The following is a 22,675-nucleotide window of genomic DNA, read 5'->3' as shown; positions in this document are numbered from 1 at the left end:
GTGCAAACTCGTTTTCCATGTAAGCTCTTTGGGAACAGATCATACATTTTATATTTTCATATTGTCTTGCTGAGAAGATAAGTACTGGCCCTGGCTGGTTGGCTCAGTGATAAAGTGTCAGCCCAGCATGGGGATGTCCTGTGTTTGATCCCAGGTCAAGACACACACAGGAGAAGCAACCATCTGCTTCTCTTCCCCTCTCAAAGCCAATGGCTCAATTGGTTTGAGCGTTGGTTCCAGGCACTGAAGATGCCTTGGTTGATTTGGGCACTGGGGGGGTCCCAGATTGGGGTTGCTAGGTGGATCCCAGTCAGGTTGCATTCCCTTTTCTCACTTAAAAACAAACAAAAAAGGTACTAATCAGTAAATAATTGATTTGGTAATATGTCAGTTTATAGTGCAGCATGTTACTGTTTACCAAGTGTTTAGAAAATTATATTTGTTCCTAATATAAATTGTTAAGGAGGTAGAATCCCCCTCTGTAAAAAGATGAATGAGGACCGAATGTTAAAAGCCTTCCCAAAGATCACAATTTTTAAACACAAATGACATGAAAAAAGGGAGTGCTACAAAATGATCCAGTAATAACCTCCTTCCACATTTACCAAGTATTCTCTCGTCAAGTCCTCTTAAATCATGTCTCCTCAAATCTCCTCATAGCCTCAATTTTCTCACTTGTCACATGAGACTATTGCTGTTCATTTCAAGGACTGTTGGAAATTATCTATATACTGTCCAAGAAGGTAACCACTAGCCACATGTGGCTAAATTTAAATTAAATAAAATGTAAAATTCAGTTCCTCTGTCACAATATACACATTTCAAGTGACTAGTGGCTACCATATTGGACAGAGCATATATTGCCATCTTTGCAGAAAGTTCTATTGGACAGTGCTGTGCTCAAGCTTGGATTTGCCAAAGATCAGAGAAAGCATTATGACTGAACTGAAAACCCATGTCAGTACCTGGCTGGTTTTGAATGAGAACCTTCACTGGGTGAGTGGGAAGCAAGCTGATCTTTGAAACAGTGACATCACAAAGCACAGCTCACAGTGGCTCTAGAACACCGGGGCTCCCAGGCCACTTTCTCTAACTCATACTTAGATTCCTGAAGCCTCTGCACATGTAGCTCCTGGAGTGGCTATCTTAACGAAATGTCAACATTTTCACCTTCATCTTCTATCTGGGACATTGTAGATTATGCCTCTCAAAGCTCAATATGGAATTGGCTACAAGCAACTCTTCTGGGAGAGACTCCTGTGCCTCAGCAAACAAATTTGGGGCTACTAGATAAATTTGCTCCGGCTGTGCAAGTTTTCCTGCGGATATTCTTTTTAATTTTATTGGCAATAGGACTATATGCCTTATGGAAAAGAAGTGTTCGGTCAATTCAGGTTATACTCTTGTTATAGAGAAATTATTTATTTTTTTGAGAGGATGTTGATTAAAACTGGGGACAGTGAAACAAGGAAGGGCTTAGAATAGAAGGAGCAACAGCCCAGAGACTAGGTGGGAGTGCTTTGGCTCACTGGGAAGACAAAAGGGGACCTAGGAGACAGGTTCAGGGGATTTAGCCTGCCCATTGCTCCCAGGTTGCAAGTCTCCTCAGGTCCCTTAGAGTTTAGGAGAAAGACAGGAGTGAGGAAAACATGTCTGGGGGTACCCAGGGGCGGAAGCACAGGCTGCTTGAGGAGGGAGAGCACCTACAGAGAAATTTAATTAGTTACACAATGAAACTTGATTAGTTCTATCCCATATTGCTGCCACCCAGTTTTAAGACCATGCAGATGAGCAAGCATGAACCCTTGTCTCTGAAGTTTGCTGACACTAAATCATCCTTAAAAACTTCCCCTAATTAAGTCCTGGCTGGATACCTCAATAGAGCATCATTCAGATATGCAAAGTTTTCCGGTTTGATCCCCGGGCAGGGCTCATATAGAAACATTGATATTTCTGTCTCTTTCCCTCCTCCTCTCTCTTTAAAGTCAATAAATAGAAAGAAAAATTAAAAAGGGATGGTTAAGCCTGACCAGGCTGTGGCACAGTGGATAGTGTCGGACTGGGACACAGAGGACCCAGGTTTGAGACCCCGAGGTTGCTGGCTTGAGCATAGGCTCACCAGCTTGAGTGTGGGGTTGCTGGCTTGAGTGTGGGATCATGGTCGCTGGCTTGAAGCCCAAAGGTCGCTGGCTTGAAGCCCAAGGTCACTGGCTTGAGCCCAAGGTAGCTGGTTTGAGCAAGGGATCACTCACTCTGCTGGAGCCCCCAGGTGAAGGCACATATGAGAAAGCAGTCAATGGAGAACTAAAGTACAGCAATAAAGAGTTGATGCTTTCATCTCTCTCCCTGCCTGTCTGTCCCTTTCTGTTTCTCTGTCCCTCATGCTAAAAAAAAAAAAAAAAAAAAAAAAAAAAAAGATAGTTAAGATGACAAATTAAAAAAAAAAAAAAAGAACTTTCCCCAATTCGGTTTTAAGCATAAAAATGCTTTCTTACAATGATCTTTGGCTTGCCCTATAATAAAATAACACAAACAGGTTCACAACCTGAAAAGGCAGCCTTACCCCAAATTTATTGTATCACTGATTCATCTTTGAGTGTCTACTCTGGGCCAGACACCATTTGGGGTACCTTTTATAGAACAAGCACCACGAGTATAACTGGGATCTTGGGTTCTTACTGTGCCATTGCTCTGTAATTGATGAGGAGGCATATATATTCAGTCATCATGGTGTTTTGATTTACTTCCTTGTTTTAACAAGATAGGGTTCCATAAATACACAGTGGCACTTTTTGGTAATAGGAGTATAACTGGCCAGGATTTTGAAACATTTAGGATTTTATATACTGCTGTTTAATCACCAATAACAGCTATTTTTACAATATAGTCAAAATGTTTTGAGAATCCCAACAATTCCACAGAATGGATGTTATTTTTAAAATTAATTTATTGACTTTAGAGAGAGAGGAAGGGGGAGAGATTGATTTGTTGTTCTATTTATTTATGCATCCATTGGTTGATTCTTATATATGCCCACACCAGGGATTGAACCTGCAGCCTCAGTGTATTGGGATGATGCTCTTAACTAACTGAGCTACCTGGCTAGGGCAGAAGTTATTTTCATATGATAAAAACAAACTGAGATGAAGTTCAATGGAAATTAAAGGAGGTAGGGTTTTAAAATAGATTTTCTTAAAGATTGACTGCTTTGTACCTGACTGGTGGTGGCACAGTGGACACACGTTTGAAACCCCAAGGCTGCTGGCTTGAGCATGAGCTCATCTGGCTTGAGTGCAGGGTCACCAGATTGAGAGTGGGATCATCAACATGATCCCATGGTTGCTGACTTGAGTCCAAGGTCACTGGCTTGAGCAAGGGGTCACTGGCTTGGCTGGAGCCCCCCAGTCAAGGCATTCATGAGAAGCAATCAATGAACAACTAAGGTGTCACAACTGAGTTGATGCTTTTAATCTTCTCATCTCTCTCCCTTCCTGTCTGTCTCTCACTAAAAACAAAACAAAACAAAAAAATTGACTGTTTTCTGTTTTTCTTCTTCTTCTGGCAGGACTGTCCTAGTAAATTAAAAGTTTTTTAAGCCATGACCAGGAAATCCAGTTTTTCAGACCACTATGTCCCAAAAGAACATACATGGAAGTCAGAATTCCTGGATTCCAGGACTGGCTCTACCATTTCCAAGTATATGACCTTGGACAATGACAGGGTCCAAACTGGAAGGGAACTAAGTGGCTATTCAGTTTCTTCTTACATAAATAGGTCATGCATAGGCAAGAAAACTCCTAGCAAAGAACGTTGTATGTGGCAAACTTTCAACAAAGGATATCTATTATCATAATAAGCTTTATTAAGTAAATGCAAATAATAATCCCTGATCTGCCTACCACTTCATTTTGTGGTGAAAATCAAAAGACGAAATAGGGGCAAAGATGTTTTGTTTAAACAAGGGTTGGCAAAGGAATGAGGGATTATTGTTACCATTTGGTTTTTGTTTTATTTTGCATTTACAACAAACTGGCATTTCACATGAATAAACAACGTTCAACTTGTTGTTTTATTTTAGAACATGTTGTTGTTTGCAATCACACTCTACAGACTTTACAAGAAGGGCTCAGATATTTTTCAGACTTTGCTGGTCAACCCAGAAGGGAGTGGTCTCCCAGTTCAAGACAATAAGTTCTTCGTGTCCTTGGGTCTGCAAGAGAAAATCTTGAAAAAACTTCAGATGGTAGAAAGCAAAGTAAAGAACCTGGAGGGGATGATCATTTCCCAAAAACCTGCCACCAAGAGGGATTGCTCCTCTGAGCCCTACTGCAGCTGCCCTGACTGCAAGAGTCCCTTGCCCACATCAGAGTTTACTTCCACATCAGAAATGTGATGGACTCAGATCTTTTCCAGAAAAGCAGTTTCCCTTGTGTGTGCAGTGGTGTATCAATAAAGATAGAGAACTGTATTGAAATTATCTTGTAAGTACTGGCTCTCTATTCAGTAGAGCCCAACTTCTACTTGTGTGAGTAGTGGGGTAATGCTGGTTATGGTGGTGGTTAAAATGTCTCGAGATTGTTGTGCCCTCTGCGCAGGCCGGAGACTGTAAGCAGTCATATAGAAAAGGACAGCCGAACTGGAATCCATGGGAGTGAGGAAAGAAGGGAGAGTGGTCAGGGTTATGGCTTTGAGCTCCATGCCGAAGAGGTTGGATTGGATACAATAAAAACAGCAAGAAAGTGTCATTGAAGGGCGATGCTGTGGACTGTTCTTTAGAGGTAGGCTGGCCCTTGTGCTGGTCTTGGGCCTAAAGGTAAATATTTGACCCAGGAGTCCTCCTGCATTAATTACTCAGAAGTGGGCAATTATAACTCAAGGTGGGGTGAACATAAAGGAGACTGTTTATCTTTTACTGATACTTCCCCTGTGCTAAGCACTGTGCTAATCCTTGGGAATCTGTCCTGAGTGCTTCAGAAGCACTCAGTTTGGCTGGTTGGACAGACAGGTAATTTTAGAACAAGGAATTATAATACAGTGGGGTCATAATATCTTGAACTTAAGGGAATTCTCATTTGAATCCAGCTCGGCAGGAATGGAAAAATGGGAAAAGGCACCTACTTGCCATTACACTCAAATTGAGTATGTACCCTGACAAGATGGCCTACTGGGGAAATGATGGTAGATGGTCCTCTCAGTGGGTATCAAACCTTATAGTAAGTGCATTTTTGCCACAATAAATGTGATTACAATCACTGACACGATATTTGTCATCTAAATGAAACATTTCGCCTGACCAGGCGGTGGTGCAGTGGATAGAGCGTCGGACTGGGATGCAGAGGACCCAGGTTCGAGACCCCGAGGTCACCAGCTTGAGCACGGGCTCATCTGGTTTGAGCAAAAGCCCACCAGTTTGAACCCAAGGTCGCTGGCTCCAGCAAGGGGTTACTCGGTCTGCTGAAGGCCCGCGGTTAAGGCACATATGAGAAAGCAATCAATGAACAACTAAGGTGTTGCAACATGCAACGAAAAACTAATGATTGATGCTTCTCGTCTCTCTCCATTCCTGTCTGTCTGTCCCTGTCTGTCCCTCTCTCTGACTCACTGTCTCTGTAAAAAATAAATAAATAAATGAAACATTTCACTTGGTGTGCAAAATAAACAGTGACTTACTGCTATGCTGGACAGACTGGCTGTACAGAAAACAATGTAACAGTCACCCAAGTGGCTTTTCACAAGGGATTTCCAAGGGGAATTTGTGCACTGATGTTAAAATGCAATCTGTGTAAAATGAGACTTCATTGGATAGTGTACTCAGTGCAAAAACAGGACAATGGGTCAGTGAATGTTCGGTGGGGCCAGGAAAGACTTTGCAGAGGTGACACTGAGTTTTCCCATAAAGCAGGGGTAGTCAACTTTTTTATACCTACCGCCCACTTTTGTATCTCTGTTAGTGGTAAAATTTTCTAACCACCCACCAGTTCCACAGAAATAGTGATTTATTAAGTAGGGAAGTAACTTAACTTTATAAAATTTATAAAGCAGAGTTACAGCAAGTTAAAGCACATAATAATAATTACTTACCAAGTACTTTATGTCGGATTTTCGCTAAGTTTGGCAGAATAAATCTTTATAAAACAACTTACTATAATTAAATCTATCTTTTTATTTATATTTTGGTTGCTCCGCTACCGCCCACCATGAAAGCTGGAACGCCCCCAGGTTGACTACCACTGCCATAAAGGGCCACATAGAAAGGTATTCCTGTAGATGGGATCATGGAGTCACATAAAAAAGAGGGTGGCTTGCCTGGAGAACAGGAGAGTTTCAGGGTACCTGAGGAACTGGCTATTCCCAAAGCTACAATGAAGGATTTTGGTTTCAGGGCAAACAGAACAGATGAGAGTTATCAACAGTGTGCCTCATCTGGCAGTGCAGGTGAAGTCTGTTAACCACGCTGCTAAAGAAGTGCCATGCAATCTTTTAAAGTCAATGTCTCAATTTTTGTGCTATCTAAATTTCAGTGTCTTCCTGCATAGTTACAATCATTCTGTCTTGGTTACCATTTTGGAGTAAATGAAAGGAAAGTGAAGAAGGGCCTAGGAGAGTAGACTGATGTCAGGTAATGAAGGACATTTAGAGGTCCACATTGTCAAAAACGGACCTTTGTAGGTTTTTAAACAGGGGAGCAACATAGATTTGGTATTCTGTGTGAAAATACAGATTAAGCTAGATGCAAAATGTGGCAGAACTAATGGGATCTCCTTGTTCCTAGATCTCAGCTCCCCAGAGGGATGTGTGATTCACACCACAATCATGAGATTATTATCAAGTACTCATTCCCAGTGGGGGCATTGTTTTTTTTTGAGATCAGAGCACTTATGTCTAGGGCATCAATTAAGGGACCTTGTATGCTTGGCAAGCAGAGAATCAAGACAAATATGGAAAGGGCTTCAGAGCTATTTTATCATTCAGGTTAGATGATCTAATGTACACCAACGTCCATCACTCTAGGGAGGAGAATCCTCATTCACCAAATTCAGTCTCTCTCCTTTGGCAAAACCCTGACAACACCCTATTTTGAGACTCCAGACAGACCAGCCCCTTTATGCCAAGGGGAAGAAGTGATTATTTCCTTTCCATAATTTACTTCTCCTTTCACTGCTACCTCTCTAGTCCAAGCCAACATCATTTCACGTTTCTTGAAATGGCCTCCTAACTGGACTCCCTGTTTCCATCTGTCATTATAATATTTGTTTTCCATACAGTAGTCAAAAATATCGTGTTACTACTGTGCTCATAATCTTCCAATGGCTTTTTCCTTCACTCTGAATAAAAGTCAAGTTCTTAACTAAAAGATTGTGTATGGCCTGACCAGGCGGTGGCACAGTAGATAAGAGCGTGGGACTGGGATGCGGAAGGACCCAGGTTCAAGACCCGAGTTCGCCAGCTTGAGCACGGGCTCATCTGGCTTGAGCAAAAAGCTCACCAGCTTGGACCCAAGGTCACTGGCTCAAGCAAGGGGTTACTTGGTCTGCTGAAGGCCTACGGTCAAGGCACATATGAGAGAGCAATCAATGAACAATTAAGGTGTCACAACAAAAAACTGATTGATGCTTCTCATCTCTCTCTGTTCCTGTCTGTCTATCCCTATCTCTCTGTCTCTGTTAAAAAAAAGAAGAAAAAGAAAAACAAAAGACTGTGTATGATGGCATGATCTGCACTCCCCCTCCTTACTCTCCATACTCTTACTATTCCTCAAATATGCGAAGAACCAGTGTCCCACCTCAGGGCCTTTGCACTTGCTGTTCACTGTGCATGGCACTTTCCGCAGATACTCTGGCTTCTTCTCTTTCTTTCGATCTGTGCTCAACTGTCAGCTATTCTGAGAGGTTTTCCTTGACCATCTCATATAAAGTAGTGCCCCTCAAGCCAACATGCTGTATCCCCTTTCCCTTCATAGTACTTAACACCTCTTCTCCTTTTACCACTATGTATTTGCTTATCCATCAACCCCACCATCCACCTCAGCCCATTGAGTATGTAAGCTTCAGAAGAAAGGACTTTGGTTCACTGCTATATCCCGAGCACCTAGAACAATGTCTGGTACTTGGCAGATACTCAATATTTGTTGCATGAATGAGTGAATTATACTGTTGACTTCTAGAAACCTCATACCAGCTCCTTGTTCCTTGATCTTTTCAGACACATGGTGCCAGATCAGCACTATGATGTTATTCTCACAAGTATGAGGAGCTAGCAGATAATCTTCATTGGGCAAGCCAGATACATTGTTGAGAGATTTATGTGATTTTTCTCATTTGATCCTCACAATATGAGGAAGCAAATACTATTAATATTATTCTCATTTTACTGATGGGAACTGATGTACAGAGAGGTTAAGCAACTTGCTAATATGTGGTACAGCTGTGACTGGCACTCAAGAAGTCTGACTAAATCTGTGCTCTTAGCCACAAAGCTTGGGTGGCAGCAGCTTCTGTGAGGCTTTGGACCAGCTGCAGCAGGCTCGATGGACCTAGACAGATGCAGCCAAGAAGACTGAAGAGGGCATAGCAATGATACCCAAGGGAGAGAGAATTTTGAAAAAGTGTTTATCCTCTCATATTTTAAGTTGATACCTAAAAGTTTTCATTGTTAATTTAAATAATTGCAATGTATGTAAATTCTAGGAAATTATAAATAATGACAATTTAAGATAAAACTGTAAAATTACTTTTTATAATGCATCCAACAGACTCTACATAACAATTGAATTACCACTATCATCCATTTAAGATTACACAGAGAAGCTCTTTTAACATTTATTATTTCTACATTTTGTTTTACTGTCTCTAATTTATATTCCACTTCCCCATTAAATGTTATCCAAATGTAACTTTTTGTTAAAAAAAAACATTTAATTGATCGCTTGAGATAAAAAATATGCATGTATTAAAGTAGGATTTTAAATTTTTTCCTGTAATTGTATGGGTCTACACATTAGAAGAATTCTTTGAACTGATTAATCATTATAATTATCATCAAAACTAATGATAAAGTCTGCACAAAATATGATTACAAATTTTAATAATACATAAACATAAAATGTAAAATTCTACTAGAAATGCATCTCGCAGTGAGATGGATAGGACTTCCTCACCAATTCATGTCTGAATGACTAATTCTTACTGATAGGTTTTTTGTTTTCATAGGTACAGTTCCGAGAAATATTTCACAGATTGATGAGAATGCTAGTTTTCTTATAGGAATGTCAGTCAACTCTTGTTTTCCTTCTCAGTTAAATGCTAAAAATCAAATAATGTTCCCTCATTAGCCGACACGTTCAATTAGGTCCACCACTGATTTTGTTGAAAGCAAAGAAGTGGAAACAATTTGACTAGCCAAATAATGCTATCCTGTCAGTAGAGTCCATTGCTTTCTCAAGTGACTTTTACTCATTTAGAAACCTTTAGGAAGAGTTGGGAAATTGAAGATATTGTTAATTTCGACACATCTTTAGCACTACAATTTCACTATAATGTAAATAGATTTTTAGTTGCAGCTGCAGATGAGCTCAATTCATTGTAAACAGTAACTATGTAAATCTTTGTTAATCCAATTAACCAAGTCAGACTTATCTTCGTTCGGTCAGAAGAAATTTCAAGTCAAACAGGTTAACAGGCATTCCTGTGACCGCAATTCACTTCTGAATTCAAAGACAGACAAGGTATTGCGCTTCGATATGAGTTTAACCCTAGATCAAATAAGACCCGTTCCGTTCAAATACTTCTAACTTAAGCTATCCTGGCTTTGCTCCAGGGCACGCAATCTTAGGCAAAAGGCCGCCTTTGACTCACGTGGTGTGAAGGGGCGAGATTTTTAATTAAAATCTCACCACTACCGCCCACTCTACAATGCCTGAATTCAGAACACCCCGATACAGGCCAAAATACGGCACTTATAACGCCTAGTCTCGCTGTTAACTATCCCTTTAGTCTTAAGGTATCCCAGGATGAACATACCACAGTCCGAATAGCATTAGTTAGAGGAATGGTCTCTAGAGCCTGGTACGTCGGCTCCTCTTTCGTTCTTCCCATTTATTTCAGGGCGGGAGTGGCAGTCCACCCTGCGTTGGTTCCTACTCAGTCCCACTACCAGTGGGCTCGTCCTGGCCGAGGAAAGTGCGACTCAGGCTGCAGCCTAGCCAGGCTAGCCCCCGAAACGAAAAGATGCAACTGAGACTCTGGAAGCTAAAAGCGTAACGCTCTGTAGCGCTGCCGGCTTAGGAGAGCAGCCGGAACCCTCGTCAGGAAGTCGTCGTGGAGGGGAAGGGAAAGAACGTCGGTGTAACGCAGCTGAGCCTGACCAGTCCCGGAGCGGGAGCTCGGTTGGCCCCGGCCGCAACGCGGCGTCTAGCTTGGTCCTCCTCGAACCGGAAGTAAGGAAGGCAGGGGTGGTCCTTTTCGGGCCGAAACTAAGGGGCGTCAGCACGGGGAAGAGTGTTTGTGTAACACCGCCGGCTGCGCGCCTGCGGTGGGATGGGCGCGGTGTCGGTGCAGGGGCGCTCGGAAGGGACGGATATAGTTGTGACACTGCCGGGATTCTCTGAGGGGACTGTGTTGGTGTGGCACAGGTGCACGCTTAAGGAGCCGGCAGAACCCGGTGGCCATGGGGATGTGGGCAGCGCTGGACCCGATGTGGGAGATACCGGCCGAGAAACGAATCTTTGGAGCCGTGCTGCTCTTCTCCTGGACCGTGTACCTCTGGGAGACCTTCCTAGCGCAGCGGCAGGTGAGCCTAGGCCGGGCCCGTCTAACCCTGACCCTCGGCCAGCTCTAGGCCAGCCACCGTCTTGACCCCAAGTTGCTGGATGAATGCGGCGACCCCAGCACCCAGCGTCGACACTGTGGGCCCCTACTGAGCCTCCTAACTTGGCCGGATGGTGGCATTGGCCTCGAGAGGATCTGGTGTCCCTGGGACGTTTTCCGCAACGTGATCTTGGAACTCGGGCAGATGAGAGCCTGATTAAAGGGAAAGCAGGCTGCCGCCTTGTCAGGCGTTAGCCCTTGTGCCTGCTCATAGCTTCCTTAAGATCCCTAGACAGCGACCCATAAACCTTAAAAAGGACGATACTGACATTCTAGAATCACGACTTCCTCATGACGTTTGTCTAAGCATGCTCAACCATAATATCAGGAAACCATTTTCTGAAAATAAAGATTTCCCAAGCCTTCCACGGACCTGAACTCTTTTTTCTTAAAAAAAAAAACAAAAAAAACCTATGAGTATGTTGTTTTTGCCCAAAGAACAATATTTTCTTATTTTTCTCAAAAGTGTGTTTATTATTTTTGTTTAAACAATTGAAACAGTAAAGTACAAAGTGAAAGTTTCTTAGCAATTTCCTGGAGGTGATTGGATGGGTGGATTAGAGATCTGAACTTTTAAATGAGGTAGATTTTAAGTTCAATAGACTGCTTTATTGCCATCTCTTACTGCCAGCTTGCTTTACCTACTTTCTATGTTTTTTTGCTGAACTTTGTCAACCATGATTGTTATGAAAACTTTGTTTTTTTAATTCCTGGAACTCTTTTTCTTGAGCACCGCAGTCCTTTTCCTCTGCAAATTTCTTCTCTCATTTTACATTCTGCATGAATCCTTAAATTGAAAAGGTTAATTTTTCTAAGTCTGTCAGTGTTTGGGTTATATCTTGATCTCTTGTTTTTTGTTGTTGTTGTTGTTTTTTAGAGTGTATTGATTGATTTTAGAGAGAGAGGAAGGGAAAGAGAGACAGAAACATCAATCTGTTTCTTCATATGCCCTGACCAGGGACCAAACCAGCAACCTTTGAGTATCAGAACAAAGCTACAACCAGCCAAGCTCTCTGGCCAGGGCTCTTGATCTCTTCCTTTAATCCAAAATATTCAAAGAGGTGTTAAGATGAATAGCATTGATTTCTCTGATCTATTGTTCTCTGACCTAATAGCTCTTTGAATAGCTTCATTGGTACAGAATCTTGTAGGCCTGCGGAAGATAACTTAGTGTAAAGTAAATGCTCGGTATAGTATCTAAATTGGAGGTAGAGTATTAAACATCTTTCTGTCTTACTTTAATAATAAGCCTAACCTGGACAGGCGGTGGTGCAGTGGATACAGTGTTGGACTGGGACACAGAGGACCCAGGTTTGAAACCCCGAAATTGCCAGCTTGAGCGAAGGCTCATGTAGTTTGAGCTCAGCTCACCAGCTTGAACCCAAGGTCGCTGCCTTGAGCAAGGCGTCACTCACTCTGCTGTAGCCCCCCCCCCCCCCAAGGCACATATGAAAAAGCAATCGATGAGCAACTAAGGTGCTGCAACGAAGAATTGAAGCTTCTCATCTCTCTCCCTTCCTGTCTGTCCCTATCTGTTCCTCTCTCTGTCTCTGTCACACACACACACACACAAAATAATAATAAGCCTAGTTAGAATAATTACTTTTCTATAGTGTCTTCTTTACTCAGTTATACTTTCATGTAATGCCTTTTAATGAGGGTTTGGTAAGTTGCACAACAATAAATAGAGTAACCATTTGTCTTAAAACTGTTGTAGAATATACTGTCCATTATATTGTTTGGTATCTGTTCCCTGTATTATGTCCCATGGGCTGAAGTTACCTTTTAGAATTTGGTATAATGAGAAAGTTTGTCTTTCTTAAAGACCTAATGTTTCTGTTTTTCCTTAAATTTTCCTTAATTTGGCTTCTAGGACCAAATTTAATTATTAGCCACAATATCTGTTAATACTCGTGGTTAGCATATTTGCTTCCTTCTCTTTTCCATGAATTTGTTTTTCTTATGTTATAGGATATATGTTATACCTGAAAGTTGTGATGTTACATTTTGGTTTACATAGGCAAACTAAAATGTGATGACAAAGGCCCTGGCCGGTTGGCTCAGCGGTAGAGTGTCGGCCTGGCCTGCGGGGGACCCGGGTCCGATTCCCGGACAGGGCACATAGGAGAAGCGCCCATTTGCTTCGCCACCCCCCCCCCCTTCCTCTCTGTCTCTCTCTTCCCCTCCCGCAGCGAGGCACCATTGGAGCAAGGATGGCCCGGGTGCTGGAGTGGCTCTGGTCTTGGCAGAGTGAGGCCCGGAGGGGCGGAGCATCGCCCCCTGGTGGGCAGAGCTTCGCCCACGTGCCGGGTGGATCCCGGTCGGGCTCGCGCGGGAGTCTGTCTGACTGTCTCTCCCCGTTTCCAGCTTCAGAAAAATACAAAAAAAAAAAAAAAATGTGATGACAACCTTGATTTTAATTTTACCTGGTCAACTAGCCTCAGATTTTCTTGTTCTTCTTTTACTTTACTACATTTGTTGTTTTAGTAGACAATGTGCTTAATCAAGTGCAATATTTGTGTGTGTATAAAGCAAATTGAATAAGCTTGAGTGACAAGTTATTGCTATAAACTATTCGATATTTGATTATAAGTGACTACTGTAATAAATAATGAGTTGGTTTGACTGTTTCATTAAAGGGTTCTCTTCAAAATATTTCAGAGACGGATATATAAAACAACAACTCATGTACCACTGGAATTAGGACAGATCATGGATTCAGAAACATTTGAGAAATCGCGACTGTATCAGCTAGATAAAAGTACCTTCAGCTTCTGGTCGGGACTGTATTCAGAGATTGAAGGCACTGTAAGTAATTTCTTTCTTTTTTTCTTTCTAAGTTTTTAAAAAGATATTTTATTTATTGATTTTAGAGAGGAGAGAAAGGTGGTGGGGGAGAAGAGGGTATGTGCCCTGATTGGGCAAACACAGGGTTTTGAACCACTGACCTCAGCATTTCAGATCAACATAGCATTCCAAGTCAACATTTTATCCACTGCACCACCACAGGTCAGGCAAAAATTAACTTCTTGAAGAGACAATCTACCAAATTGTTTAATACTTTGTAATGGTTGTTCTCCTTTTAAAATCTTTGTGATACAAAAAAGGGTGCCTAATGTACAAATTCAAGAATGCTTTCCTGATCTTTGTTATTAATAGAACAGGTGTGAGCAAAAGAGGCAGAAACAGAACTGTGTGGTTATGATCTCATTTATATGTGGAATCTAATGAACAAAATAAGAAACAAAATAGAAACAGACTTACAAGAGAACAGACTTGAGAGCTGTCAGAGGGGAGGGGTGGAACTGGGTGAAAAAAGTGAAGGGATTAAGCAAAAAAAACCCTCACAGACACGGACAACAGGATGGTAATGACCAGAGGGAAAGGGGGTGGGGGAGGTAGAAGAGGGTGAAGGGGATAAATGATGATGGAAGGAGACTTGGGGTGATGAACACACAGTACAATATACAGATGATGTACTATAGACTTGTATATGAAATGAAACCTGTATAATTTTATTAACCCCAATAAATTCAATAAAAAAATATTTTAACTTTCTGGAAAACAATTGTAGAATACGGTAACTGTCATCCTGGGGCCAGGTATGAAGAAGAACCTTATGATGTAAGTGATTCTTATCAATATACAAATGATGGATTATATACAGATGATGGATTATAGAATTGTATATGAAATGAAACCTGTATAATTTTATTAACCCCAATAAATTCAATAAAAAAATATTTTAACTTTCTGGAAAACAATTGTAGAATATGGTAACTGTCATCCTGGGCCAGGTATGAAGAAGAACCTTATGATGTAAGTGATTCTTGTAGCAATGCCTAGTCTTCATGCCTCTTTTTTGTGTATGTGTGATAGAGATAGAGACAGGCAGGGACAGACAGACAGGAAGGGAGAGAGATAAGCATCAATTCTTTGTTGCAGCTCCTTAGTTGTTCATTGATTGCTTTCTCATATGTGCCTTGACCGTGGGCCTTCAGCAGACTGAGTAACCCCTTGCTCAAGTCAGTGACCTTGGGTCCAAGCTGGTGAGCTTTTTGCTCAAACCAGATGAGCCCGCGCTCAAGCTGGTGACCTCAGGGTCTAGAACCTGGGTCCTCCGCATCCCAGTCCGACGCTCTATCCACTGCACCACCACCTGGTCAGGCATTCATGTCTCTATATTAACTGTACAGCCTATCTTCCACATTGCAACCAAAGGAATTCTGAAGAAAATTTTGATTATGTTATTCTCCTACAGGATGAAGTCCAGATTTCTTTGCCTGTTTTATGAGGTCCATTTTGCTTACTTTAGTCTCGTCTTTTTATTCCTTCCCCCAAATTCTGTTCCTTCTTTACTGTACTCATGTCCAACTTAGTTTCCTGTGACTGAGTCTTTTTACATGCGGGCCTCTCTGTCTGGGGTGCCCTTCCTCTTACTCTTCGATGCCACTCTGTGTCACTGGAGGCTGATTGATCCCTACTGTTCCATTAGATCCAGCTGAGATATCATTTCTTCTATGGAGCCTTTGAAATTCCCTTGTCCCTCAAACCTGCATAAAGTAACATCCTATCATTATCCCTGTCGGAGTACTTACCAGATTGTATTGAATTTGCCTGTTTAGTTGACAGGCTTATAGTTCCTTAAATAAAGAGTACTTTTCAGTCTTGTTCAGCATTTTATACCTAGTGCCTGGCATAGAATAAGTACGTAGTTCATATTTATTGAATGGAACAGTGAGTGAAAGATCATTTTTACTTAGCAAAACAGGGCCAGTATTACCCCCATGCTAAAAAAAAGAGAAGCCTTATAGTGGAGCATCGTTTCTCTGTTTTTCATGTTTTCCCTTAGTCCCTGGCCCCTGGCCCTTGACCCCTGACTCCTGACCATGTAACTTTTTAGACATTTTTTTTCTAATCATCCCTCTATGAAATTTTAATACCACAAATACACTGTATATCTATTTCTGTATCATATGTATGTCTATCTGTGTTTTATAAAAAAGTGAGTAAAATTTTTTCCACTCCAAATACCAGTTTCTTGGTTTTCCACCCCAGGAGCATTGAAAATGCAAGGTGTAGAAGTTAAGAGTAGGAGGCTTGAGTTTGAATATCAGCTCTACCATGTCAGCTATGCGACCCCAAGCAAGTCCTTCAATTTTGTGTCTCAGTTTTCTCATCTGTTAAAATTCTATGGTAATAATAGTTCCTCATTCACAGTGTTGTTGAGAGGATTAAATGAGTTAATATATGTATATAACATGCTTAGAACAGTGCCTGATCCATTGTAGGTGCTCCTAAGGGTTGCCTGTTACTACTTTTTATCATGATCTTTTAGAACCCCCAGTACCACTGAGAGAAAGGTTCCTAAACTGAAAATAATTGAAATTGGCTCTCAATTGTTTCATCAGTTAAAGGGAAGAAATTGGTTGTTGGTAGCTTTGTTAAGTGATGATAGAATTAATTCATCTGGTCACAAAATTTGCCTTGACAAATATGTAATAGTAAGACTAATGTGGTTAGAACCAAGTTATTAGAAACCTCTCCGATTTCCTCAAGGTGATGAAAAATGGCAAAATTTTGGAAAGAGTTATATCTTGCTTGGTATTAAAGAAAATTCAATAAATGTTCTGAAAAATCAAATTGAAGTGGCTTTCGGGGTAGACAGTGAATGCTAGTAATTAGTCTTTTTAAAAATTTTATTTAGGAAATTAAATTTAATAGGGTGACACTGATCAGTAAGAGTACATAGGTTTCAGGTAGACATTTCTATAGCATTTGAACTGTTGATTGTGTTGTATGCCCATCATCCAAAGTCAAATCATTCTTTTTTTTTTTTACGAAGACAGAGAGTGAGTCAGAGAGAGGGATAGACAGACAGGAACGGAGAGAGATGAGAAGCATCAATCATTAGTTTTTCATTGCACATTGCAACACCTTAGTTGTTCATTGATTGCTTTCTCATATGTGCCTTGACCATGGGCCTTCAGCAGACTGAGTAATCCCTTGCTCGAGCCAGCGACCTTGGGTTCAAGCTGGTGGGCTTTTTGCTCAAATCAGATGAGCCCATGCTCAAGCTGGCGACCTTGGGGTCTCGAACCCGGGTCCTCTTCATCCCAGTCCAATGCTCTATCCACTGCGCCACTGCCTGGTCAGGCAGTCAAATCATTTTCCATCACCATATATTTGTTCCTCTTTCCTTCTATCCCCCACTCTCCTCCCCCATGATAATTAGTCTTTTCAATATTGATTTTCTTTTTTTTTTTTTTGACAGAGTCAGAGAGAGGGATACATAGGGACAGACAGACAGGAAGAGAGAGAGATGAGAAACATCTTCATTGTGGCACCTTAGTTGTTCATTGATTGATTTCTCATATGTGCCTTGACTGGGGCGCTACAGCAGAGCCAGTGACACTTTGCTTAAGCCAGCGACCATGGGGTCATGTCTATGATCCCACGCTCAAGCCAGCAACCCCGGGCTTGATGAGCCTGCTGGTGAGCCTGCACTCAAGCCAGGGACCTCAGGGTTTCGAACCTGCACCCTCCACGTCCCAGTCCGACTCTGTCTACTGCGCTACTGCCTAGTCAGGCTCAATATTGATTTTTAATTACATTTTTACTAGCCTAAGCCAAGTTTAGTTACTTAGATGATGAAACTTGATGCCTTCCAACCAAGTCAGGAAAGCTAACATTGTTATGGATTATATTTGACTTGGGTTAATTTATCTGAAGTATTTCTTCTGTTAGAGATAGGGCCTAATTAGGAAATCAGCCTTCAGAGAAAGATAGAAGTAGAGGTGGGAAATTTAGACACTGTCATCTTTCATCATTGATGTTTGATTCTTTTGAAGTTCTTTGACCTACCCCCACAGGGCCATTATAAAATGACAGAAAAAAATTTTTTAGTCTCCTTGGTTTCATTAGTAAACAATTCCAGGAAAGATGGGCAGTAGTTTGGTTGTTATGGTCAGTGACCATGGGAATGATTCAGGAAGTGATAGAGATAGGGAGAGTACGTATATAGAATGAGAGCTTTGTAATCAGTGGCTCAGACAGGAAGCAGTACTAATGGGCAAAAGCTGGGAACACTAGTAATCGTAATAGTTGTATGGGTAATGAGTTTCACTTCATATATTGTTTTTATATTTATTGTATTGTTTGCTGTTTACAATAGTGCTTTGAAATAGAAAATATAGGCATTATTATTCCCTTTTTGTGGATAAGAAAGCAAAGGCTCAGAGAAATGAAATGGCTTAACCATTTAATGGCCAGTGGCACTAATAAATGGGAGAATGTGTTTCAAACTCTGCTCTTCTGAGTCTTGAAACTCTAGAGACTACAACTTGAATGTGCTAGATTAATCCATGGGGAATTAGTAGCTACATTTACCATTAGATAGGAAGCATTTTGTGTTACTTTGAAATCCTGTTCTGTTTGGAAACCAATTCATTAATCCTTATATTGTGTTGATTAAAATGGGCTTATATGCTTTGATCACAAAAGCAAGTACAAAGATTAATTTAGACTTTTTTTTTTGACGTGGTACTTTTTTAACAGAAACAGAGAGCGAGTCAGAGAGAGGGATAGATAGGGACAGACAGGAATGGAAAGAGATGAGAAGCATCAATTATCAGTTTTTCGTTGCAACACCTTAGTTGTTCATTGATTGCTTTCTCATATGTGCCTTGATCGTGGGGTTACAGCAGACTGAGTAACTCCTTGCTCGAGCCAGCGACCATGGGTCCAAGCTGATAAGCTTTGCTCAAACCAGATGAGTCTGTGCTCAAGCTGGCAACTTCGGGGTCTCAAACCTGGGTCCTCCACATCCCAGTCTGACTCTCTATCCACTGTGCCACCGCCTGGTCAGGCAACTTGGTACTTTTTAAAAAAAATTTATTTTGTTTATTTGTTGACTTTAAGGAGAGAGAGAGAGAGAGACAGGAACATCGATCTGCTCCTGTGTGTGCCCTGACCAGGAATCAAACTGGCAACCTCTGTGCTTCAGGAGAAAGCTCTAACCAACTGAACCATCCAGCCAGGGCTGTCTTGGTACTTTTTACCTGAGGGAACATAAGCAGAGGTCTTGTGTGTCCATAGATGCCACTGTTACCACAAATATGACAGAGCATCCAGAGAGAAAATGTGCAGGCTTTCGGAGACAGTTTTCTGACATCTCATAGATGACAATAAGGAACCCTCTCAAGAGATGGAATGTCTGGTGAGTAGAGTAGGGCAGAGTAGAAAAGTTCAAACTCAAACTACCCTGGCCGGTTGGCTCAGCAGTAGAGCGTCAGCCCGGCGTGTGGAAGTCCTGGATTCGATTCCCGACCAGGGCACACAGGAGAAGTGCCCATTGGCTTCTCCACCCTTCTCCCTCTCCTTCCTCTCTGTCTCTCTCTTCCCCTCTCACAGCCAAGGCTCCATTGGAGCAAAGTTGGCCCGGGCGCTGAGGATGGCTCCATGGCCTCTGCCTCAGGCACTAGAATGGCTACAGTTGCAACAGAGCGATGCCCCAGATGGGCAGAGCATCGCCCCCTGGTGGGCATGTCGGGTGGATTCTGTTTTTGTGCGTGCTGGAGTCTGTCTGCCTCCCTGCTTCTCACTTCAGAAAAATACAAAAAATAAAAAATAAAAGAAAGAAAAGTTCAAATTGTTGCTTTTTAAATTTCTGCATGTTTCTGAGTAGTTTAGTCTCTGTGAGCCTCACTTTTCTCCTCTTTTAAGATGAGAAGTTGAAGCTATTAAACCATATTGCATATGGCTTATGGCAAGGACTAAGAGAGTAAAATAATGTAAATGAACCACTTAGCACAGTGCACTTAGTACAGTGTTTAACAGCAATACTTAGTCATTGGTTTCTTTGGGCAAATTACTTTACCCTCTCTGAGTTTCAGTTCCCTCATCTATAAAGTAGAAATGACTATGCTCTTGCCCTGCCTGCTTTTTGAGACTAGGGAAATAATATATATAAAAGTACTGGACTTATTTTTGCTGATATCATTAGTTATTTTTATAGGACATTTCAAGGAGCATGCTCAGTGAGATTATCAATATAAAGTTTACTGTTCACTGTACCTTATTTTTATTCCCCAGAGTATACTAAACAAGGCTGCAACAGCAGTATCCAGATGCATTCATAGATGTATTCAAAATTTATATTAAAGCTACCCTTGATACTTACTTAAAAGCTAGATTTTTAATAATAAATGTTTCAGCCCTTCACCAAAAGCATTATAAATTTTTTATTGTGTATTAGTATTGAGAATAGGATGAAAGAAGTGCCATCCCAAGTCAATTAGTTCAACAAGTCAAGCATATACCATGCATTGATGCCAAAGCATGTCTTTTGGGAAAACAGGATTTACGTCTATGATTTGAGTTAGTTGTAATAAAGTGGAAATAGCTGGACATACAGCTAAGGAAGCCTTTAAAAGCAATTTATTAAAACAATGATTTTCACATTTTAGTGTACATCAGATTTATATGGAGATTGCTGGTCCTCACTTCCAGTTTCTAATTCAGTAGCTCTTGGGTAGAACCTGAAAATTCGCATTTCTAATACTTCCAGGTGATGCTTATACTGCTGTCCAGAGACAGTATTTGAGACCCATGGTATTAAAACAACCCAGCACACTGGTAAAAATCTAAAAGATGGATAGCATTAAGTGGGAGTGAGGGTGTGGGGAAACAGGAGCACTCAGGTACTGCTGATGGGAGCAGAATTTAGTATAAATACTTTAGAGAACAAGCTGGTAATATTGAATAAAGTTAAAACTCACTAAGAAGGAGCCCTGGCCAGCTGGCTCAGTGGATAGAGCATTAGCCTGCCGTATCGATGTCCCAGGTTCAGTTCCTGGTTAAGGCACTCAGGAGAACTGACCATCTGCCTCTCTCCCCTTCCCTGAACCCCTACTCTCTCTCCAGCCAGTGGCTTGATTGGTTCAAGCATTGGCCCCAGGCACTGAGGATAGCTCAATCAGTCTGAACATCAGCCTAAGGCGCTAAAAATAGCTTGGTTGATTCTAGCATCGGCTCCAGACAGGGTTGCTAGGTGGATCCTGGTTAGGGCACATGTGGGAGTCTGTATCATTATCTCTTCCTTCCTCTCACCTAAAAAAAAACTCGGCCCTGGCCGGTTGGCTCAGTGGTAGAGCTTCGGCCTGGCGTGCAGAAGTCCCGGGTTCGATTCCCGGCCAGGGCACACAGGAGAAGCGCCCATCTGCTTCTCCACCCCTCCCCCTCTCCTTCCTCTCTGTCTCTCTCTTCCCCTCCCGCAGCCGAGGCTCCACTGGAGCAAAGATGGCCCGGGCGCTGGGGATGGCTCCTCGGCCTCTGCCCCAGGCGCTAGAGTGGCTCTGGTCGCAACAGAGCGACGCCCCGGAGGGGCAGAGCATCGCCCCCTGGTGGGCAGAGCATCACCCCCTGGTGGGCGTGCCAGGTGGATCCTGGTCGGGCGCATGCGGGAGTCTGTCTGACTGTCTTTCCATTTCCGGCTTCAGAAAAAAAAAAAACAAACTCACCAAGAATGTATCTAAAAAATATATACAGTGGGCTTGACCTGTGGTGGTGCAGTAGATAAAGCGTCAACCTGGAATGCTGAGGTTGATGGTTCAAAACCCTGGGCTTGCCTGATCAAGGCACATATGGGAGTTGATTCTTTCTGCTCCTCCCCCCTTTTTTTCTCTCTCTCCTCTCTAAAAATGAATAAATTTAAAAATAAAATGTAGAGTGTAAAACATTATACTACAATATGATGTCATTTACCGTATTTTCCCATGTATAAGATGCACATTTACCTGGAACATTTGGGGTCTAAAAACTGGGTGTGTCGGCCTGACCAGGCGGTGGCACAGTGGAAAGAGCGTCGGACTGGGATGTGGACAATCCAGGTTCGAGACCCCGAGGTCACCAGCATGAGCGCGGGCTCATCTGGTTTGAGCAAAAAGCTCACCAGCTTGGACCCAGGGTTTCTGGCTCAAGCAAGGGGTTACTCGGTCTGCTGAAGGCCCGTGGTCAAGGCCCATATGAGAAAGCAATCAATGAACAACTAAGGTGTCACAGCAAAAACTGATGATTGATGCTTCTCAACTCTTTCCGTTCCTGTCTGTCTGTCCCTATCTAACCCTCTCTCTGACTCTCTCTGTCTCTGAAAAGAAAAAAAAAAATAGTGCCCTATCAAGGGAAGAAAGTTGATAGTTGTAAAGACCAAAAAATGTGAGGCATCGGGGATTGTAATGGTCTAGGTTTCTCCAGAGAAACAGAACTAATAAACTGATGGGATTACTTAAAAACAAAACAAAACTGGGTGTGACATATATACAGTGGTTGTATATTTTTTTACTTGCATTTAAGAAGTGTGGCCATAGATGGAACTAAGGATGAGGCAATATATGAAGACAGTGATTTGTCATCAGACAAGCTAATGGATGGGAGTTTTGACAGTGATGTGGAGTTGTATGAATTTTATAATGAATACAACTTGAGTTCGATAACTTTATGTAATACTTTTTTTTGTAAATTTCAGGCCCCAAAATTAAGGTGTGTCTTACACATAGTAAAGTCTTTTACATTGGAAATACAGCATATACATTCTTTATTTTTTTTTATTATTATTATTTTTTTGTATTTTTCTGAAGCTGGAAACGGGGAGAGACAGTCAGACAGACTCCCGCATGCGCCCGACCGGGATCCACCCGGCATGCCCACCAGGGGCGACGCTCTGCCCACCAGGGGGCGATGCTCTGCCCCTCCGGGGCGTCGCTCTGCCGCGACCAGAGCCACTCTAGCGCCTGGGGCAGAGGCCAAGGAGC

At 42.0% G+C, this 22,675-nt stretch overlaps 2 protein-coding genes and 1 long non-coding RNA gene across 6 annotated transcripts in view; 2 read left to right on the top strand and 1 right to left on the bottom strand.

Annotated features, from left to right (window-relative positions):
- Positions 1-10,323, bottom strand: part of LOC136331293 (uncharacterized) — a 34,880-nt gene extending 24,557 nt beyond the window's left edge. The window contains exon 1 of one of the 2 annotated variants that reach the window (XR_010730465.1): positions 10,020-10,323. This is a non-coding gene — a long non-coding RNA (uncharacterized lncRNA). The remainder of the gene's footprint in view (positions 1-10,019) is intronic. The other variant, XR_010730466.1, reaches the window with a different exon arrangement.
- Positions 1,155-4,393, top strand: TMCO2 (transmembrane and coiled-coil domains 2). Its single transcript, XM_066269527.1, has 2 exons — positions 1,155-1,394; positions 4,079-4,393. Exons 1-2 carry the CDS (start codon positions 1,155-1,157, stop codon positions 4,391-4,393), a joined length of 555 nt encoding a protein of 184 aa, XP_066125624.1.
- A 179-nt stretch (positions 10,324-10,502) lies between the features above and the next one.
- Positions 10,503-22,675, top strand: part of ZMPSTE24 (zinc metallopeptidase STE24) — a 45,210-nt gene continuing 33,037 nt past the window's right edge. The window contains exons 1-2 of one of the 3 annotated variants that reach the window (XM_066269525.1): positions 10,503-10,788; positions 13,527-13,673. In XM_066269525.1, coding sequence (XP_066125622.1) covers positions 10,666-10,788; positions 13,527-13,673 — 270 coding nt within the window. In that variant the 5' untranslated portion in view covers positions 10,503-10,665. Of the gene's footprint in view, positions 10,789-13,504; positions 13,674-22,675 lie in introns of all 3 variants that reach the window. The other 2 variants (XM_066269524.1, XM_066269526.1) reach the window with 2 other exon arrangements.

This window comes from Saccopteryx bilineata, chromosome 3 (assembly GCF_036850765.1).
Source record: "Saccopteryx bilineata isolate mSacBil1 chromosome 3, mSacBil1_pri_phased_curated, whole genome shotgun sequence".
NCBI classification, from domain to species: Eukaryota; Metazoa; Chordata; class Mammalia; order Chiroptera; family Emballonuridae; genus Saccopteryx; species Saccopteryx bilineata.
The sequence above is the reverse complement of the archived record's forward strand: the minus strand, read 5'-3'. Positions and strand labels throughout refer to the sequence as shown.

Excerpts from the sequence above, each read along its gene's own strand:
- TMCO2 (XM_066269527.1), top strand. The coding sequence starts at position 1,155 with ATGTCAACATTTTCACCTTCATCTTCTATCTGGGACATTGTAGATTAT. Across the intron at positions 1,395-4,078 it reads GAAGTGTTCGGTCAATTCAG|AACATGTTGTTGTTTGCAAT; the intron begins GTTATACTCTTG and ends GTTTTATTTTAG.